The 17,232-nt window shown below is 42.5% G+C and overlaps 1 protein-coding gene and 1 long non-coding RNA gene across 2 annotated transcripts; both read left to right on the top strand.

Annotated features, from left to right (window-relative positions):
- The first annotated feature begins 239 nt into the window (after positions 1-239).
- On the top strand, positions 240-2,242 carry LOC141618056 (uncharacterized). The gene is made up of 4 exons (XM_074435179.1): positions 240-422; positions 974-1,494; positions 1,816-1,992; positions 2,149-2,242. Exons 1-4 carry the CDS (start codon positions 240-242, stop codon positions 2,240-2,242), a joined length of 975 nt encoding a protein of 324 aa, XP_074291280.1.
- A 9,543-nt stretch (positions 2,243-11,785) lies between these two features.
- Positions 11,786-13,519, top strand: LOC141621535 (uncharacterized). Its single transcript, XR_012532425.1, has 2 exons — positions 11,786-11,997; positions 13,175-13,519. It is a non-coding gene; the product is annotated as an uncharacterized LOC141621535 (long non-coding RNA).
- The last annotated feature ends 3,713 nt before the right edge of the window (positions 13,520-17,232 follow it).

The raw sequence follows: 17,232 nt of genomic DNA, 5'->3' as shown, positions 1-17,232 counted from the left end.
AGAGGAATAGAAGCCAACATCGAGCAGATCAAGGCTGTTTTGCAATTGGAGTCACCTAAAAAGCCTAAGGACGTTCAAAGACTAGCTGGCAAAGTAGCAGCCCTGAGCAGGTTCATCTCAAGATCCTCAGATAAGTGTAGGTTATTCTACGACATACTAAGGAAGAGCCAAAAGTTCGAGTGGACCGCAAACCACGAGCAAGCGTTCAGAGAGCTGAAACACTACCTCAGCAACCCACTATGCTGTCAAAACCGGAACCAGGAGAACCACTATTCCTCTACCTGGCCGTCACAGAGGTGGCAGTGAGTGCTGTTCTAGTCAGAGAGCTGGAGAAGGAACAGAGGCCAGTATACTATGTAAGGAAGTCTCTACTGCCAGCAGAGACCAGGTACACATCTCTCGAAAAACTATTACTAGCTCTGGTAGTAGCATCTTATAAGCTGCGCCCCTATTTTGAGTCTCACACCATATATGTTGTGACCAACTACCCGCCAAGTCTCACATGAGGAAACCCGAACTCGTCGAGCGAATGTCAAAATGGTCTGTACACCTTAGTGGGTATGATATCCAGTATAACGCCAGAACAACAATCAAGTCGCAAGCATTAGCGGACTTTGTCTCAGACTTCAGTCCAGCCATCCATAATCTGGCAGATGAGGAAATCCTCGCCCTAGAGGGAAACAGGGACGTGGAGATCTGGCAGATGCACATCGACGGAGCCTCCAATCAAAGGGGGGCAGGTGTAGGGTTAATCCTGCGATCACCACAGGGGGATTTGATAGCACAAGCAGTAAGATGTGAATTCAAGGCAACCAATAATGAAACAGAATACGAGGCTTTGATACTAGGAATGCATCTAGCTCTGGAATTAGGAGTCAGGCACCTGCACATATCCAGTGACTCTCTGCTAATAGTCAACCACGTAAATAACGAGTTTATAGCCAGAGATTCAAAGATGATTGCATACTTAAAGGTAGCAAAGAAGTTAAAGCAAAAATTCAAAACTTGCAAGCTCAAGCAGATTCCCAAAGATCAGAATGTGGAAGCAGATGCCTTAGCAACTCTGGGGGTAACGTTCAAGCCAACAGAACTATCCAGCATTCCCATCGTACACATGCTGGAGCCTTCTATCCAGAAGACAGGTGAAATAGACAGAGGAGAACTGGAGGATCAGCAGGACGAAGTGGGAGTTCAGACAGCTACGGAGGCCGGGGAAGACTCCCAGCTGCCCGACCAACCAGCTATACAGGCAGATGACTGGGATTGGCGCACACCCTACCTAGACTGGCTGCGTCATATCAAGGTGCCATATGACAAGAAGGAAGTAAGAGCTTTCAGAGTGAAGGCCTCCAGATTTATACTAATCGATGATACACTCTTCAGAAAGTCACTGGCAGGTCCCTACTTACGATGCCTGGACAAGGAGGAAGCACAGACCGTGTTACATGCTCTCCACAGTGGTGAATGTGGAAACCATGCAGAGGGTAGGAGTCTGTCAAATAAAGCTCTCAGACAAGGATACTTCTGGCCCACAATGAGGGCAGATGCAGCAGAATACGCACGCAAGTGTGACGCCTGCCAGTGCTCAGCACCAATGATCCATCAGCCAACAGAGCCCTTACACCCTATCATTTCTCCCTGACCATTCATAACATGGTGTATGGATATAGTAGGCCCCCTATCAAGAGCCATAGGGAGCAGGATATGGATGCTGGCGATGACAGATTACTTCTCCAAGTGGATAGAGGGAGAAGCATTCACAGAAGTGAAGGACAAACAAGTCATCTCTTTCATAAAACGCAATATCATCTGCAGGTTTGATATCCCGTCAGAGATCATATGTGACAATGGCTCACAATTCATCTCCAACGATGCTGAGGGATACTGCGCCAGATGGAACATCACCTTGAAAAAATCAGCACCTAGGACTCCAAAGTCTAATGGGCAAGCTGTGTCCAGCAACAAAATTATCATGGATAATCTGAGAAGGAGGTTACAGGAGTTAGGAGGAAAGTGGGCAGATGAATTGCCACTGGAGTTATTGTCAGATAGAACGACGCCAAAGATAACAACAGGCCAAACATCCTTCAGCCTGGTGTTTGGTGCGGAAGCACTCATCCCGTCAGAGGTTCTGGTTCCCACTCACAGGTATGGATGTATGACAGGGGAACTGAACAAAGCAGAGATGGTCAGGAGCCTGGACACAGTAGACGAGTTGCGAGCAAGTCAAAAATATGTCTAGCTGCCTACAAGCAGTCAGTGGCCAGGAGTTACAACAAGAATGTGAAAGTCAGGCTCCTGGAGGTAGGAGACCTGGTTCTCCGTGAAGTGTTCCAGAACATTAAAAATCGAAAGGCAGGCAAATTCTCCTACAAATGGGAAGGACCATACCAGGTAGAAGGAGTTGTTGGTCATGGTGCATACAGACTGATGACTATGGACGGTCAAATCATACAACGCCCATGGAACATACTTCACCTGAAGAGATATTACTTTTAATAATAAGTAGATTTTAGCCTACAGGGTAATGTACTATGGAAAGCCAAATTATTTTAAAATAAAAGAAAGTCCGGTAGTAGGCATACTACCAATTTCATTCCCATTTCCGTATCTCTGACTCTTTCAAATTTTAAACTGCTATTGGATGGTGTGGTCTGACGGCGTCCTGGGACCACAATTGCTCTGGTACCCCATGAGATGGCGTTTGGTACTTCACATCATTTTAATAAACTTTTCTGTTTTCAGGCTTCTCTAAGTACATCACTCTGAATCCTAATGTCTATGGTACGTTCAAAGTGTATCTAGCAGGAGTATCAACTGCCAACGCGGGGTGACAAGGCACATGGCACTCCAACATGCCTAACCTACTTTCTCCACTAGGAGCACTATCACTAGGCGGACTGTGGAACATACGAAAGGGAGCCTGATTGACAGCTAAAAACGCTTACCCAGCTACCCCTGATACCACCCCCTGGACGTAGCTCGCACTAATCGCAATTAATCAGGTCCCCAGCATGCATGCGCACATATATGGAACGTAGGGATCTCCGCGCTACCAGAATCCTGCAGCGTCCCATCGGTCCTAGAATGACGATAAACTTGTCTAAAGTACGCCCCTGTTGGCTCTAAAATATGATGAACACACCTTACGTCATGAACAAGGTTAACTAGTCAAAATTGCGGCATACGCCTAAATCAGCCATCAGGCTGACACGTCAGCTAGCTGAGTCTAAATCAGCCTTTTTAGGCTGACACGACTGGTCTAAATCAGCATCTAAGGTTGAAACGGCCACCCCTCCTTACAATGCGGCACATGCCTAAATCAGTCAACAGACTGACACGGCAGCTAGCTGAGTGTGAGTCAGCCTCCTCAGGATGACACGACTCGCCTAAATCAGTCAACAGGCGGACACGACAACCTCCTAAACTAAGAAAAACTAAATTTAACACACAGTATGTAATTAAAACTTGCCAAACTAGAGCAAGGGGTATTCCAAAAATCTGGCCGAAAATACGGCCCCAGAGTTTAATCGCCACCATGGCGAGCTACCAGAAAAGTGTTTCAAAATATTACAAGTCTGCCACCAAAGGGCCAGACTACCAAAAGTTCACTGATATAAAATTAAAAAAAAACTTCTTAATTGTCGGTCACATTAATGACCTCCACATCTGGCATCTTTTCTGCCTCCTCCTGATGACCATCTGCTTGTGCACGGGACCGGCTTGCACACCTCGCCTACCACAGCCTTCCTTAGCTCCGTCGAAAGATCCTGGGCAATCCAAGATCCTCGGCGTAGCTTTGCTCGGCCAAAGACAAGAGAATTCACTTAGCCAACTTCGGGCATCGGGATGCTCATGTCGTTGCACCGGCATGGGTCTCCAACCGCCTCTCTTCTTCAATAGCTTGCAGAGTTGGAGGCTCCCCAAGGGCAGCACGCATTCCGCTGATCTTTCCCTGCAAGGTAGCATAGGCAACAATGTTTGAGGCCAGGGTAATCAGCTCACTGATCCTCTCCTCAGAGTGCTTCAAGGAGTCAGAGAAAGTGGTGCAAACCTCCTGGGTACGAGCCAACTGATCAGCCCCTTCCTTCAGCTTCTTCTTTGTGCCGGCTAGATCTGCCTTCAGTTCAGCCACCCGTCCTCTCAAATCAGCGCGCCGCTTCTCTAGATCAGCGATGGACCCAACCAGCTCTTGTTCTTGGCGCTAGTAGCATGGCTGGTGGTCTGCACTATGTTGATCATCTTCCTCTTATAAAGAGCAGACTGGAGGGCCTGGGGGCAAGGAAAGTTAAAGTTACCAGGAATTGAAGATAAGAAACTTAGAACAGCTGGAAGACGAAGGATACTCACCATGAAAGCATTGTGCACATCGTTCTCAGCCATCTCCTCGGGACCAAACTCCGAGAAAGCATCAACTAGAGGAGGGAAGAGCAATTGGTCAATTTGAGGCGAGTATGGCACCTTGTCAACATTTCCAAAGGCCTCTGGAAAATGGGCGATGATGCCAGCGCTAGCAGAAGCACGAGGGCTGGCAGGAGGAGTAGGAGGATGACGAGACAGCGAGCTGACCCCTAGAGGTTCAGTCCGAGCAGAGCTGGAATGAGTAGGAGGTGACTGGAAAGAGGCAGTAGGGGCGCTCCTCTTGGAAGAAAACGCCACGTCAGGACTCGCAACGGACCTTTTTCTTTTAGCACTCTGGAGGATAGCCTCCAAAGGGTCGACTTTTGAACCTGCAAGCAGTCATTATTTCAGGTGTCAGGAAGGGTTAGGCAGCCAGCAAGGTTGCACGCAAGTAAAGAAGGCTTTAGGCAGCTTACTGGAAGACATGTTGTGGGCTGATTGCAGGGGGGTGGAGGAGGAAGCAGGTGAATATCCAGGCAGTAGATCAGGGAACTTCCTCTCACTCAGAGGAATGCAGAACAGTTTGTTCCGAGTAGGGATCGGGGCACCAATGCGGGTTAGGTAGCAGGGACCTGCATGAAAACGTCAGAGTAAGCTAGTAAGCATTGGGATGAACAAGCCAGGCATCAGGAAAGCTACTTACTTGAAGTAATAATCCACTTCTCGAAGATATAGTTAGGAGGCGGCTGGATAGAAGCCTTCCTCACATAGAAGAAGTCCTCAAACCATATCTCGTCCCTGGACTTTGACACATGCTTGAAGGGAGTCTCACCAGAACCCCAGAGCGAGAATTGGCCCCTCCATAGGGACTTGATATCATAAATATGGGCCAAATCGCCCAGAGACATGGAATTGCCAGAGTTCTGACATGCAGCTAAAGAGTAGAGGAGAACCCTCCAAATGGTGGCCGAGATTTGTGCCATAGCAAATTTGTTGGTAAAGATGAAGTCTTGGATAAGTTTTGGAAAGGGGAAACGGAGGCCGTATCTAAATGGGTATAAATAGAAACAAACCCACCCCGGACGGATAGCGTCAGCCTTTTGACCCGGTTCAGGGATGGCTATCTCAACCCGATCACCAAGGCCGAGCATACCCTTGATTAGGGGAATATCGGCGGGATTCAGGGCGGAGTCACAGTCATGGGGGTGAATAAAAAGATTTCGCAAAGGAAAGACGGGGTCTGGATTCCGGTCAGTTGGGGTAGAGGATGAAGAGGCTTATCGGGTCTTTCCCATGATTGAAAAGAGAAAAGAAAGGATAATATATGTAGAATTTCCTGAAGCATTAATAAGATAATGGATAATATATGGTTCTGGAACATAAGGGGTCTAAATAGCATTAATAAGAAAAAAGAAATAAAGTGGTTTTTACATTCAAATAAAATAAGGCTATTTGGACTTGTTGAGACAAAGGTGAAGAGTAATAATTGGTGGAGTGTTAGGAATAATATCTGCTCCTCTTGGGCTATATGCACTAATAATAGTAAGCATAAGGGGGTAGGGTTTGGCTGCTTTGGAATCCTCAATGTTATGATGTGCACATTGAGGACATCTCTAGTCAAACCATCCATGCTTATGTGAAGGACAAGATTAATGGGAGATCTTACTGGTATACTTGTGTGTATGGTTTCAATGATCAAAATATGAGAAGGGAGCTATGGGATAGTTTAAAAAGGTACAGTGAAACTTGTAATGATGCCTGGGCTATAGGCGGTAACTTTAATAATGTTCTAAGTTTCCAGGAAAGGATAGGATGTGAAGTTACAATGGCTGAGATTCAACCTTTTCAGGAGTGTATTGACTACTGTCAGCTTCAAGATATTAAGGCTATAGTGTGGACATTGGCCCACGGGGGCGCTTGGGAACAAGCGTTTGCATTTGTGGAGTTGCCACCAATTTATTGTGGGAAATTGGAAACCGTTCGAATACCTCGTGCCATGCCAAGACACAAAGTAGTGACATGAACACCAAGAACTCGTTACCCTTAGCATTCTATGTCTAGAATGACTCTTGTGGATGCCAATGAACACGGATGTTCACAGAGATCTGGAGTAAGGGGTGAAAGTACGTATTCGGAAGCTCTTTTGATCGAACACCTAATCCCGCCCGCCTCGATAGCGGCTTCTACTAATGATTAGGGAAGTTATCTATACTCGATATATCGTCAATTTATATGCATGCAATGCAACATCCAAGTTTTAATCCTAGCTTGTGAAGATTTAACTAAGTCGGTGAACAACTAATTTAGCATACAATTAGGTCGAAGTAGGAATTTAAGCTCAATTATATGTGAAGGCATACAAATGATACAATAAAAGAAATACAATAAAATACAATAATGAAAATTACAATAATTACAATGGATTCAATTGATTTATGTCGAAAATACATCCAAAACGGATAATTTGAGAAAGAACAAAATAAAGGAACAAGCGAACAGGATTAGGCGATAATACGATTAATAGTTGATTAAATACGTAAGCTAATTAAACTAGGTCAAGGCAGAACGGAAGTTCAGAGACAGAAATCAACTGAACAGCGCAGCGAGTGCGCCCTCTGAAGAGGCGCAGCGATTCTTTGCGTCTTCCAAGGGTGAGTTCTGGTTGTGTTTTAACTCGCAATTCGTTAATGTTAATTGGTGAATTTAAGGATTAATTATGATATTCGACTCGGATGGAAGTGATTTAATGGATTAATTACATGCGAATGAGTCATAAAAGCAATAAAACATGGATGAGACGAACGTAAATGAATTAATTACATGAATGAAAGATTGATTAGTGACAGAGGTGAACTAAATTGGTTAAATATGACAAATTAATGACGAATAGACAGATGGAAATATATCAAAGGTCGAATTCCAGAAACTCAATATGAAAGAATCGAATCTCTATAACCCGGATTGATTTTAATGACGAAAACCCGCAAATATTGGATTACTTGGGATTTAAGTCGGGATTAACGATGAATTATACATATTAATGATGATAAATAATATACATGTGAAATTATTGTGCTTTTATGTCAAAGAATTGAAGAACAAACGAAAACAAATTACGAACGACGATTTAACAGAGGACGAAGGAAGAAGAAAGGAAGCAGGAACTGCGGCAGCCTCACGAAGAGGCGCAGCAGGTGCTGCGTCCCTTCGAAAAGGTGTAGCAGTTGCTGCGTCCTTTCTCGACGGTCATCTTCTGGTAATCCGTAAAAAGGGTTTCAAAGCGTGGTTTTATAAATCGGTTTTAAAAAGTATTTTCGACATAAACCTTACATTAATGATACAAAAAGTAAATAACAATAAATAAAGAAGGTTTTACACCCTCAGACTTACATGTTTGACGAAACGAGATGAACTAAGTTTATGATTAGTGATGCTCGACTCGAATGTAATGAAAGTGCCCTAGTAAGAGGAAAACGATTAAGATTAATTAAGTTGATTAATGTGGAGTTGGTCAAATTGGTCGGTCATGCAAACGAGGCTGGTACTCAGAAGGATCCGAGCTTACGTGGTCGAATGTTCAAGCACGTAGACGCCAAAAAGTAAGAACGTGGTCTAGAATGCAAAGGGAGAAGAGAAGGGCGGACACTCGCGTGAGAAATATGAGGAGCGAAGGCTCCTATTTATACTAATCACGTGAAGGAATAGGGTTTTCGGAGAGACTTTGGAAGTGAATCTCGAAAAGATATGAAAAGATACGAAAAAAATATGTAGAAAAGGACCTGGGAAGAGGCGCAGCGGTCACTGCGTGTCTTGGAAGAGGCGCAACACCTGCTGCGTGTGTTCCCAGGTGGTTTCCTCCTGCGAAAGAAAGATTTCCGTGTTTGGTTTATGGAATAACGGATTAATCTTATTTTCTTTAATATTTTGTGTGAATATTACGGGAAATTCTTTACCAAAGAATAAATGATTTTGAAAGATTTATAAAATATGGAATAGAAATATCCGGAACATTCCAGAACATTCTGACTCGGGATTTAACGGTTATCAGAAAATGAAGACGGTTTTAGGCCCGGACTCCAAATGTACTCTAATTACTGTCAAAACGACCGTATCGGCGCGTAGATGACAATTAAGAGGTAGACATCAGTGGTTGAGCAATCACTTGACGATAAACTTACGAACTGTCACAAATCCTTCCGCGTACCAAACATGCGGCCCAATCATCACCGGGTGGTTTGCGGGAGGTGCAGAAATGAGGTATCTACAGAGCCCCCACTTTGACTGAGGCTTGGATAAGGCGAAAGTCAAAGTATAGCCATCAGGTCAATCGAAGATTACAACCTGACGACTATGGCGACGCGAGGCGATTCAAAGGGTCTGAACCAAGGACCTGTCGTCGGGAACATTTTAGAGTCTGTCGACTATCGGGGAGGGTCGTTTAAAGTCCATTAGACTACGTAAGGAGGCTCGCCAGCCATAAGAAGAGACCATACCTGAAACATCTTGAGAGACGTTCCTGGAGGTGCATAGGAGCTAAGGGTAAGCGTAGGAGCTAAAGGATAAGCGTAGGGGCTAAAGGATAAGACCTAAAAGATAAGTAAGAACTGTGCTAGGGTGTGGGACCCTAAAGGAAAGCATCAATGGGAAGGAGGCCCAAAATATAATTTCAAACTGAGGGGTAACTAAGGCTTGAGTGTAAGAACCCTGCCGGTCTGGGAAACTCTGGAGAACGACACCTTTATCGCACTCCGCGGAGAAACAGGAAATATTGTGGGTAGCAGGAAACAGGCGGAAACTGCTGGAAGAAATATGCTTGGGTCGTCTTCAAACAAACTTCAGAAGAACTCGAGAAGGACGATTATATGTCGTGAACTCTCGTTGGGGGAACCTTATCAGGAATTTATCTCCATGTCTCGAGAGGGATTGTCTATCCGCTTACTCTCGATGAAGGAATATAATAAAGGCGTGTCGAAACACCTGTCAAAGAATACCTGCTCGTTGTGACAAGCAAGGTCTTGGAAGCAACAAATAATGTATGATAGCGTGCCGTTGTCTTAGAAATGCGGGTCTGAACGAAGAATCATCGTCAAACGGGCCAAAAAGATAAAATGGCATCGAGGAAGAGGCGCACCAAAGATGGGCCCACAAATAACGAACTCATAACGAATTTTTGAAAATTCGTATGAAGGGAAGCTAAGGAAGAGGCGCAGCAAGAGCTGCGTCTCTTGGAATAGGCGCAACAACTGCTGCATCTGTTCCTGGAGGTGTCTTTTCTGCGTAAAAACGCGATGAAACAGAGGGTTTAATTCATTTGTTTCGAAACACAATTTCATCAATTTCTCTCTCAAACTTCAACCATTTCCGCCAAAATTTGATCCAAAATCTTGCATTCGCCATGACTAATCGAGGTATGTATATCATTCTTGCATTAATCTTCTATAATGGACGAATTGGATCGACAAAATTTTTGGTTTTCAACCCTAAAATGTCGAAAATTTGGGGCTTTTCCCCCAAATGATCTTGCCTTGTAAAATTGACCATGTAAATGGCTAATTGGCAGTATAAGGATCATAACCATGTATTTGTTTCGAATTTTCGTTGAGTTTTGGGTAGAGGTGGCAAACGGGTCAATCGGTTCAGTTTCGGATCGGGTTTATTCGGATCGGGTTATTTCAGGTGGTCTTTATTTTCGATTTCAGTTCGGTTCAATTCAGGTTGGAATCAGTTTTTGCTTTTAATCAGTTGTAGATATTTCGGGTCGGTGCAGGTTCGAGTCGGGTTAATTTCGGAACAGATGAGATTCGAGTCGGGTCAATATCAGAGCAGATGAGTTTCGATTCGGGCCATATTCGGATCGGGTGTCAAGGGATTATATATATATCAAATATTTGGATTTTTTTTTGAAGTGATTTTTAGATTTGTATTGGATAATATTTCAATTTTTTTAATAGTAATATAATTTGATTCGAATTTTTTTCTAATCTAATATTTATTTTTATATTTTACTAATATATACGGATAATTTGAATACAAGCGGTCAAATATGCAATTGAGGAATAGTCAACATTCTTACATAATAGTATAATACTTGATAAATTGATCATAAGTATTTAATACTTCGTATCTTGCAATATTGACTTATCTTTTATCGTGACTCGTGAGTATCCATCCTATAAATGATAAATGAAACTAAGAGAGTATATATATTTATGTATTAAATGTTATCACAAAAATACTTAAATACTCGGCTTTGTTTTTTTGTTTCAATTTTTTTTTAATGACAATGAAACTTTTTATCCAATAAAATTTAATTTGGAAAAAAGTAAAGCAAATTATATCGGGGAAATAACTATTTCAAATGTTCATTTCTCGTCAATTTGTCAGACTACAATACTACATCACCATTTATTGTTTAAGACAATCTTAACTCTTAAATTAAGACGGTTCTTACACCTGGTTAGAATAGAGGTGAAAATAAAAGGAGGTTATGACTTATGAGAGAAGGTTTAAGTTAAGGTGACTTAAAGAAGACCGACATGTGAATTATTTGAATTCCATAAGCTCAAATTGAGCTCGGTGACTTTTGAACTTGAGCTACTCTTGCGTTGATCTTTAGTTATTTATACTAACACCTTACTCGAGTCCTACTCTATAGTCTATAATAACAAAGTAACAATAGCTAGAGTTATATAAATTGTTAACTAATAATCTACGGTTCGAGTTTCTTAAACTTTTATTTTAGAAAGTAGTGGAGATAAATCTTATCTTGTCCTATATTATACTTTATTTTTATAATAAAGTAAGTTTACAATCTCTTCTCGAATTTCAATGGTTCAAGTGTTCAACTATGCCTCTAACTTCGAGGAACTTAAATGAAATACGTAAACTATAGATGAGTAATTGGACAAAAATATCACAAAATGTACTGGAATCGGAAGCTTTCATGTATATAAATAAACAAGATAGTTATATGAACTTATAAGTTATACCCCCCGTCTCAATCATTTGTTTACCTATTTCATTTTAGGATGTTTTAGTCATCAATTGTTTATTTATTTATATTGGAAACGCCTTTTGAATTTTGATGAGCATTTTGGTACTCCACACTCAATTTGGTTAACTTGTCATCCAATAATTGACCCTCTCCTATATTTCTTTAATCTCAAACTAAAGGTAAACAAAAGACTGAGACAGAGTGAGTATAATAAGTTATAATAAACCTAACAATTTATAATTTTTTTTCTTTAAAAAAAACAATTGACCAAATAATGAAATAAATATTTTAACTTCATAATTAATCCTTTAATAATTAATACCAAATAATTAATTCTTTAATAAAAAACAAGGAAATAACTAAATAAAAAATTAAGTGGTGGAAAGTGGACGTATATGCGTGTAGCAATTAGCAAATGCAAATCTATCATCAAATTCATTAATAGTTTAATATGACAATACACATGGCCCAGCTACTTTCCTTTTCTAAATCGTTCTCTAACTTTCTCTCTGACTGTCTGACTTCGTCTTCCTAAATCCAATTCCAAATCCATTCACAAAACTCAGCAGTCGGCAGTCGTAATCTGATTTCTTTGGCGCGCCCGTCATCGGAATGGCTACCACCACATTTTTTTGTAAAGATAGAAAGGATATCTTATTTTGGTAAGAAAATCTTTAATTATCTTTAATTAATTAATGAATTATTTTTCAGATCTGGAAAATTTCCGGATTTCGCCCTTTAATTAGTTATTTTACTTATTTTGTTCATCTAAATCTCTTCTATCAAATTTTTTTAAATCACTTCCGTTGAATCGCAGTCAAATATGGTAAAATAAACTGATTTCATTTATTTTGCCTCCAAAAATTGGAGATTCTCGAATTATTTTACCGCCAACCATCAATTTACCCGCCAAAATGAAGATGAGAATGATTGTTTTACCGCCTGAATTGTGGCTATATATACATCATCGTCTGTGCTTTGAACTCACCTTCAAATCAATTATCGTCTCTTAATTACAATTTTCAATATCATCTTGTTGATTAGTTTTAACACTTTTTCTGGTAAGGTTCAATCTTTACAGGCCTTCTTTTAAAGTTGATTGTTGATTTTGTTAGGCGTATTAAATGTGTGTTTATTTACAGACCAGTTTAGTTCATCATGCTTAAGACGGTAGTGAGTTATACTGCTTGATTATGGTTTAATTTAATGGGGTTTGTTTGTTTTTGTTGCGCGTCATTACTGTATATTTAGCATCTCACTATTCATTTCATTTGTGTTTACTCCAAGTCCCCTTAAATGAGTGTTTTTGGTTGTGCTTTATAATGGGTTTTACTGATCGTTTTATATTGGATATGGTTAGGTCTACTTTTTGCATTGTCACGATCAGTTTTATTTACTGTGTTTGGAAATCCATTTGGGTCGACCTGCCAATATACAGGCCAAGCGCAGAAATTAATGCGCTATAATGAACTGAACTATTGCGGCTTCTTTAGTTGGTTGTTTGATGCAGATTTAGGATTTTCGAGCTATTGCGGCCAGTTTACAGTCAGTGTTTCTGCTTGATGGTTGCCTTTTATGGTTCCTTTGTCTTACCCATGACATGGTACACTATAAGTTATTAGTCATGGTATTTTAAGTCTTGTGATCTAACACCTAGCCTGAGTTTGTTTTCCAGTGACACCAGATAGAGTTGGGTTTTGTCATGCTACATTTATTTACAAATCTGTGATTTTTTAGTTGAATGATTTGTTTTAACTGAAATTTTAATGTCAAGACTCAAGGAAATTTTAACAATATTATAGTTAATTAGTCACTAACTTTCTTTTCTTTCGAATCCAGGAAGTTATGGAATTTGCTGCAACTCCCGGTGATGACTGTCAAGTTGAAAACATAACCTCCATTATCATGGACGCTACTGATTTCACTGATTTTGAACATAGAAGGAGCCCGGTGTGGAAAGAATATTGGCGAATCCCAGCTGAAAAAAGTAAAGATAAAAAATTGAGAGCTTTGTGCAAGCACTGCATGAATACAAATTTGATAGCGGAATCAAAATACGGGATAACCAATGCAAAAACTCATCTTGAAAAATGCAAAGCATATAAACGCACTTCCTAAAATCGTAATTACTAGAGTATTACGTATGCAATAAAAAATTTCATTTTTGGAACTCATTCAGTCTTCTACTCTTCTTCATGTTCAGCTTTTTTAATAGATAAGAGTAGCAATGTTGCTAATGTAGCATAGTTACAGACTTACAGGTTAGACTACCTTGAAAATGGTCCATAAAAATACAAGTCTTCTAATGAGTAATGACTACTTTACTTGAATTTTTGTCCGATGTTAGTGAATGATGAGATATACTCATGTACGAAGCAAACATTTGTGATTTGTTATAACTCATGTAAATAATTTTCGTCCCATTATAAAAGATATCTAAAATCAATCGATTATTTGGTTATGAAAATAATTTAAACTCCACCTCTTGTGATCTGACACGTACTTCATGAATAATCGCCTAATCGGTGGTAAGACATTGGATATTCGAGTTTAAGTAACTCTCGTACTAATATAAAAAAAAAACTAAATTAATATGATTATGTTTTGTTTTTTATTATTTACAATCATTTTATTCGGGTCATTTCGGGTTTCGGTTGGGTTTCGGTCATCATTATACAGGTTGAAATCGGTTCAGGTGTGTTTCGATTCGGATCAAAACAATTCAGGTTAAAACAGTTCAGGTTGAAACAGTTTTGGGTCTATTTCGGGTATTATAAATTCGATTCGATTTCGAATCAATTCAGGCTGATTCAGGTTTCGGTGTGAAGTTCAATTATACCTTTCGGATGTACGGTCAGGTGTCGATTCAGGTATTTTCGATCGGTTTTTCGGGTTCGGTATACTTTTGCCAGGTCTAGTTTTGGGCATTTGAGTGAAATTGAGACGGTTTCACAGATAAACCGTAAATTGCTTCGAAAATGGCCTTAGGATTGCCCATTTGCGATGAAACTTGATATTTGGAATCCTTGGATGATGGGTAAACTTCCTACCATATCAGAATTTTGGTTTGTGACGGCTTTTTCAGGACACTTTTCTAGGGCATAATCGCCGTTATAACGAAATGCTGCCGAAATTTTGACTCGAACCCATGACTAGGCTTCAACTTAGGCTTGACTTAACCCAAATTACCACATGAGTGATAGGGTTTGTGAGAATACGGCCAAAGATGGCGAGAAAAGAGCGATTTCGAGCTCCTAAAACTCGAAAATCCCCTAATCAAGGCTCGTCGTCACTTGACGCGGCCTAAAATTACTTTAATTTTGCAGGTGATGAGGCTTCTACTTCTGGGATAGCTCCCATGGAGATAGACACTGCTGTTGACGCTTCTCGTGCTCTCGAGGAGACTTTTACCGCGGCTAGGGCAGCCGGGGAGGTTACTGAGGACGAGATCCACGAGGAGGAGGTTGCTGAGGAGGAGGAGGCCCCGAGACGGGCCAACGTGAGGCGAGGAGGTTGCTAGCTGAGGGGAGAACCTGCGTGGGCTGAGACCTGGGACAGCAGGCACTTGCATTTGGCTGCGGAGGGTCACCTGTCCTATAGGACGGTGAAGAGCTTGGTAACCTTGAATTCATTACTCATCACTCATATTCTTTCGTTTCATTTGCTCCAATTTCTTTTCCAATTTCATTCAAACTAAAGATAGCTTTTGTTTCAAATCACAATATGAGGCCGGTAACATCAGATCGTTCTCGGGCTACACGACGGCTATGGAGTTCTACGAGAGGCTGTCGGCGGAGGAGCGGGCCATGATCGAGCGGGGAACGTTCGGCGCCCTGGTGCAGGCTTGGAGGGATATCGCGAAGAGGAAGCTGCGGGCTAACCTTAGCCTGGTCCGCGCTTTCTTGGACCAATTCTGGGATACGACTTCCACTTTTCACATGCCTTTTGGTGAGGTGGGAGTCATGTTGGAGGATTACGGCATGATCTCTAGGCTGTCGTGCGGGACTGAGGTGGTGGAGTGGCCGGAGACTGCCATGAGGGTGGATTAGGCCGAGGCTAGGAGGTTGATCGGCTGGAACTTGGCGCCGAAGGTCATTCATGATCTCAGGTTTGGTGCCTAGTTCTTATGTCCGAGACTACTTTGCGGGGGAAGACGCCGGCGCCGGTGGTGATCGACGGAGAGAGACGGCTCCTCCTCCCCGTGTCCGTGAGCGAGGGCCCGTTTGTGGCTTTGGTGGTTTCTGTCTTCGATCTACCTCGGAGACAAGGGAGAGAGGCTGTCGATGAAGCTTCTTCCATTTCTTTCTGACCTGAGCTCCTTAGGGCGTTGGGACTGGGTCACTGCTGGTTTTGCGGTCCTCACCCGCTTCATGAGTGCCATGGTTCGTCCGGAGTTGATGGATAAGGGGACTTCTCCTGGTGCTGTCGGCCCTGGGCTACTGTTGGAGGTATGCACCTTCATTTGGACTAATAATCACTTCCTTTCCTTATCGAATTATGAAAGATCGTTTATTGACTATTTTCCTTCACAGGCGTGGGTGTACTCCTATTTTCCGAGCCTCTCGCCCAAGAGGACGGAGCCGCTGGAGAAGGCCTATACCGTTGTGAGGGATTGGGTGATGAGTCGCACGAGGAGCAATCTCTCCTCTCACGGTGTCTACCGGCGGGACGTGAACGCTCTTCGGCTGGACAGCGTGAGCATCTCACTTATATTCGTTTTGCTTCTTTATTACTTTTTACCGATCATAAGAATGATTTCTTGCTTGTCTTTTCCCAGTAGGTGCCCAGGCCTTGGGCGGAGTACGCTGGCGCTCCTCCTTTTGTAGCTGAGGTCTTTCGACCTAGGAGCTCGAGCCGGCTGTTGTTGAGGACGTCGATGGGTCCTGTGTAGTACTTGGGCGAGCGCTTGGCTCGTCAGTGCTCTCGGGATGTCTTGACGGTTCCCATCGATCCTCCTAGGACGATGTTCAGGGAGCCTTCTGAGGCTGTGAGGGAGGCTGACTTGGCTGGTGTCGGTGGTGATGCCCTCCTACTTCCTGGTGAGGACTACTCGGCGTTCCTCTACGGGAGGTTGGCGTACTGGCCGGTTGTGGTGAGTGCTTTATCCTTCTTTACTTTCGATTTTTGAGAATACGATGAAAGATCACCGATTAATGGGAATCATTTGGGTTTGCAGGAGGTCGAGGCGGCGGGCATCGAGCCCCCAGAGTACCCCGAGACTCTCGAGTACACTGACGCGACCGGGAGGAGGACGATCTCCGAGCTGCGTGACTTTGACGTGGCTGTGACGGATGCTGGCCTGGACGATTGGCAGCATCTGGTTCGGAGGGTGAGCCTCTAATTTGCATGATCTTTGTGTAAGAACACATTTGATTGAACTTATCCAATTATTAAGAACTTCCTTTGTTGAAAATACAGGTTGCGCCGTCCCGGTTTGTGGCGTTATGGAGGGTAGCCAACCGGCTGCGAGCTACTGCCATCGAGTCACTTGTCGGCGGTCGAGGTCGTCAGGTATGAACCTTTCTTCATTTTTGAATTTTCTTATTTTCTTATGATTGTTTGAAATGATTGACATGAGCCAATTTTGTTGCTTGCAGAGGGAGTGTGAGCTGGAGCGAGAGCTTGCCCAGTCTCGGGAAGAGACAGCTCGTCTGCTGAGAGAGCTCGAGGTTCGCGACGCCGAGGTTGCTGCTCTCGAGGCGAGAGTTGCGGAGTTAGGTGGCGACCGGCAATAGTTTTTGTTTTGTTGTTTGCTTTTGGCTGTATCTTGCACATTTGTACATTTTAGGACCTACATTTTGGACATTTGTATTTTGCTTGGGGCTCGAGCCCCCAATTTGTTGTACATATCCCTTTTTTGGTTGTATGTGATGGCCTGAGTGCCTTTGTTGCTTGTA

Source organism: Silene latifolia, chromosome X (assembly GCF_048544455.1).
Source record: "Silene latifolia isolate original U9 population chromosome X, ASM4854445v1, whole genome shotgun sequence".
NCBI classification, from domain to species: Eukaryota; Viridiplantae; Streptophyta; class Magnoliopsida; order Caryophyllales; family Caryophyllaceae; genus Silene; species Silene latifolia.
This window is presented reverse-complemented; position numbering and strand designations above follow the sequence as displayed.

Excerpts from the sequence above, each read along its gene's own strand:
- LOC141618056 (XM_074435179.1), top strand. The coding sequence starts at position 240 with ATGCTGTCAAAACCGGAACCAGGAGAACCACTATTCCTCTACCTGGCC. Across the intron at positions 423-973 it reads AAAAACTATTACTAGCTCTG|GTAGCAAAGAAGTTAAAGCA; the intron begins GTAGTAGCATCT and ends GCATACTTAAAG. Across the intron at positions 1,495-1,815 it reads CATGCAGAGGGTAGGAGTCT|GTTTGATATCCCGTCAGAGA; the intron begins GTCAAATAAAGC and ends TATCATCTGCAG.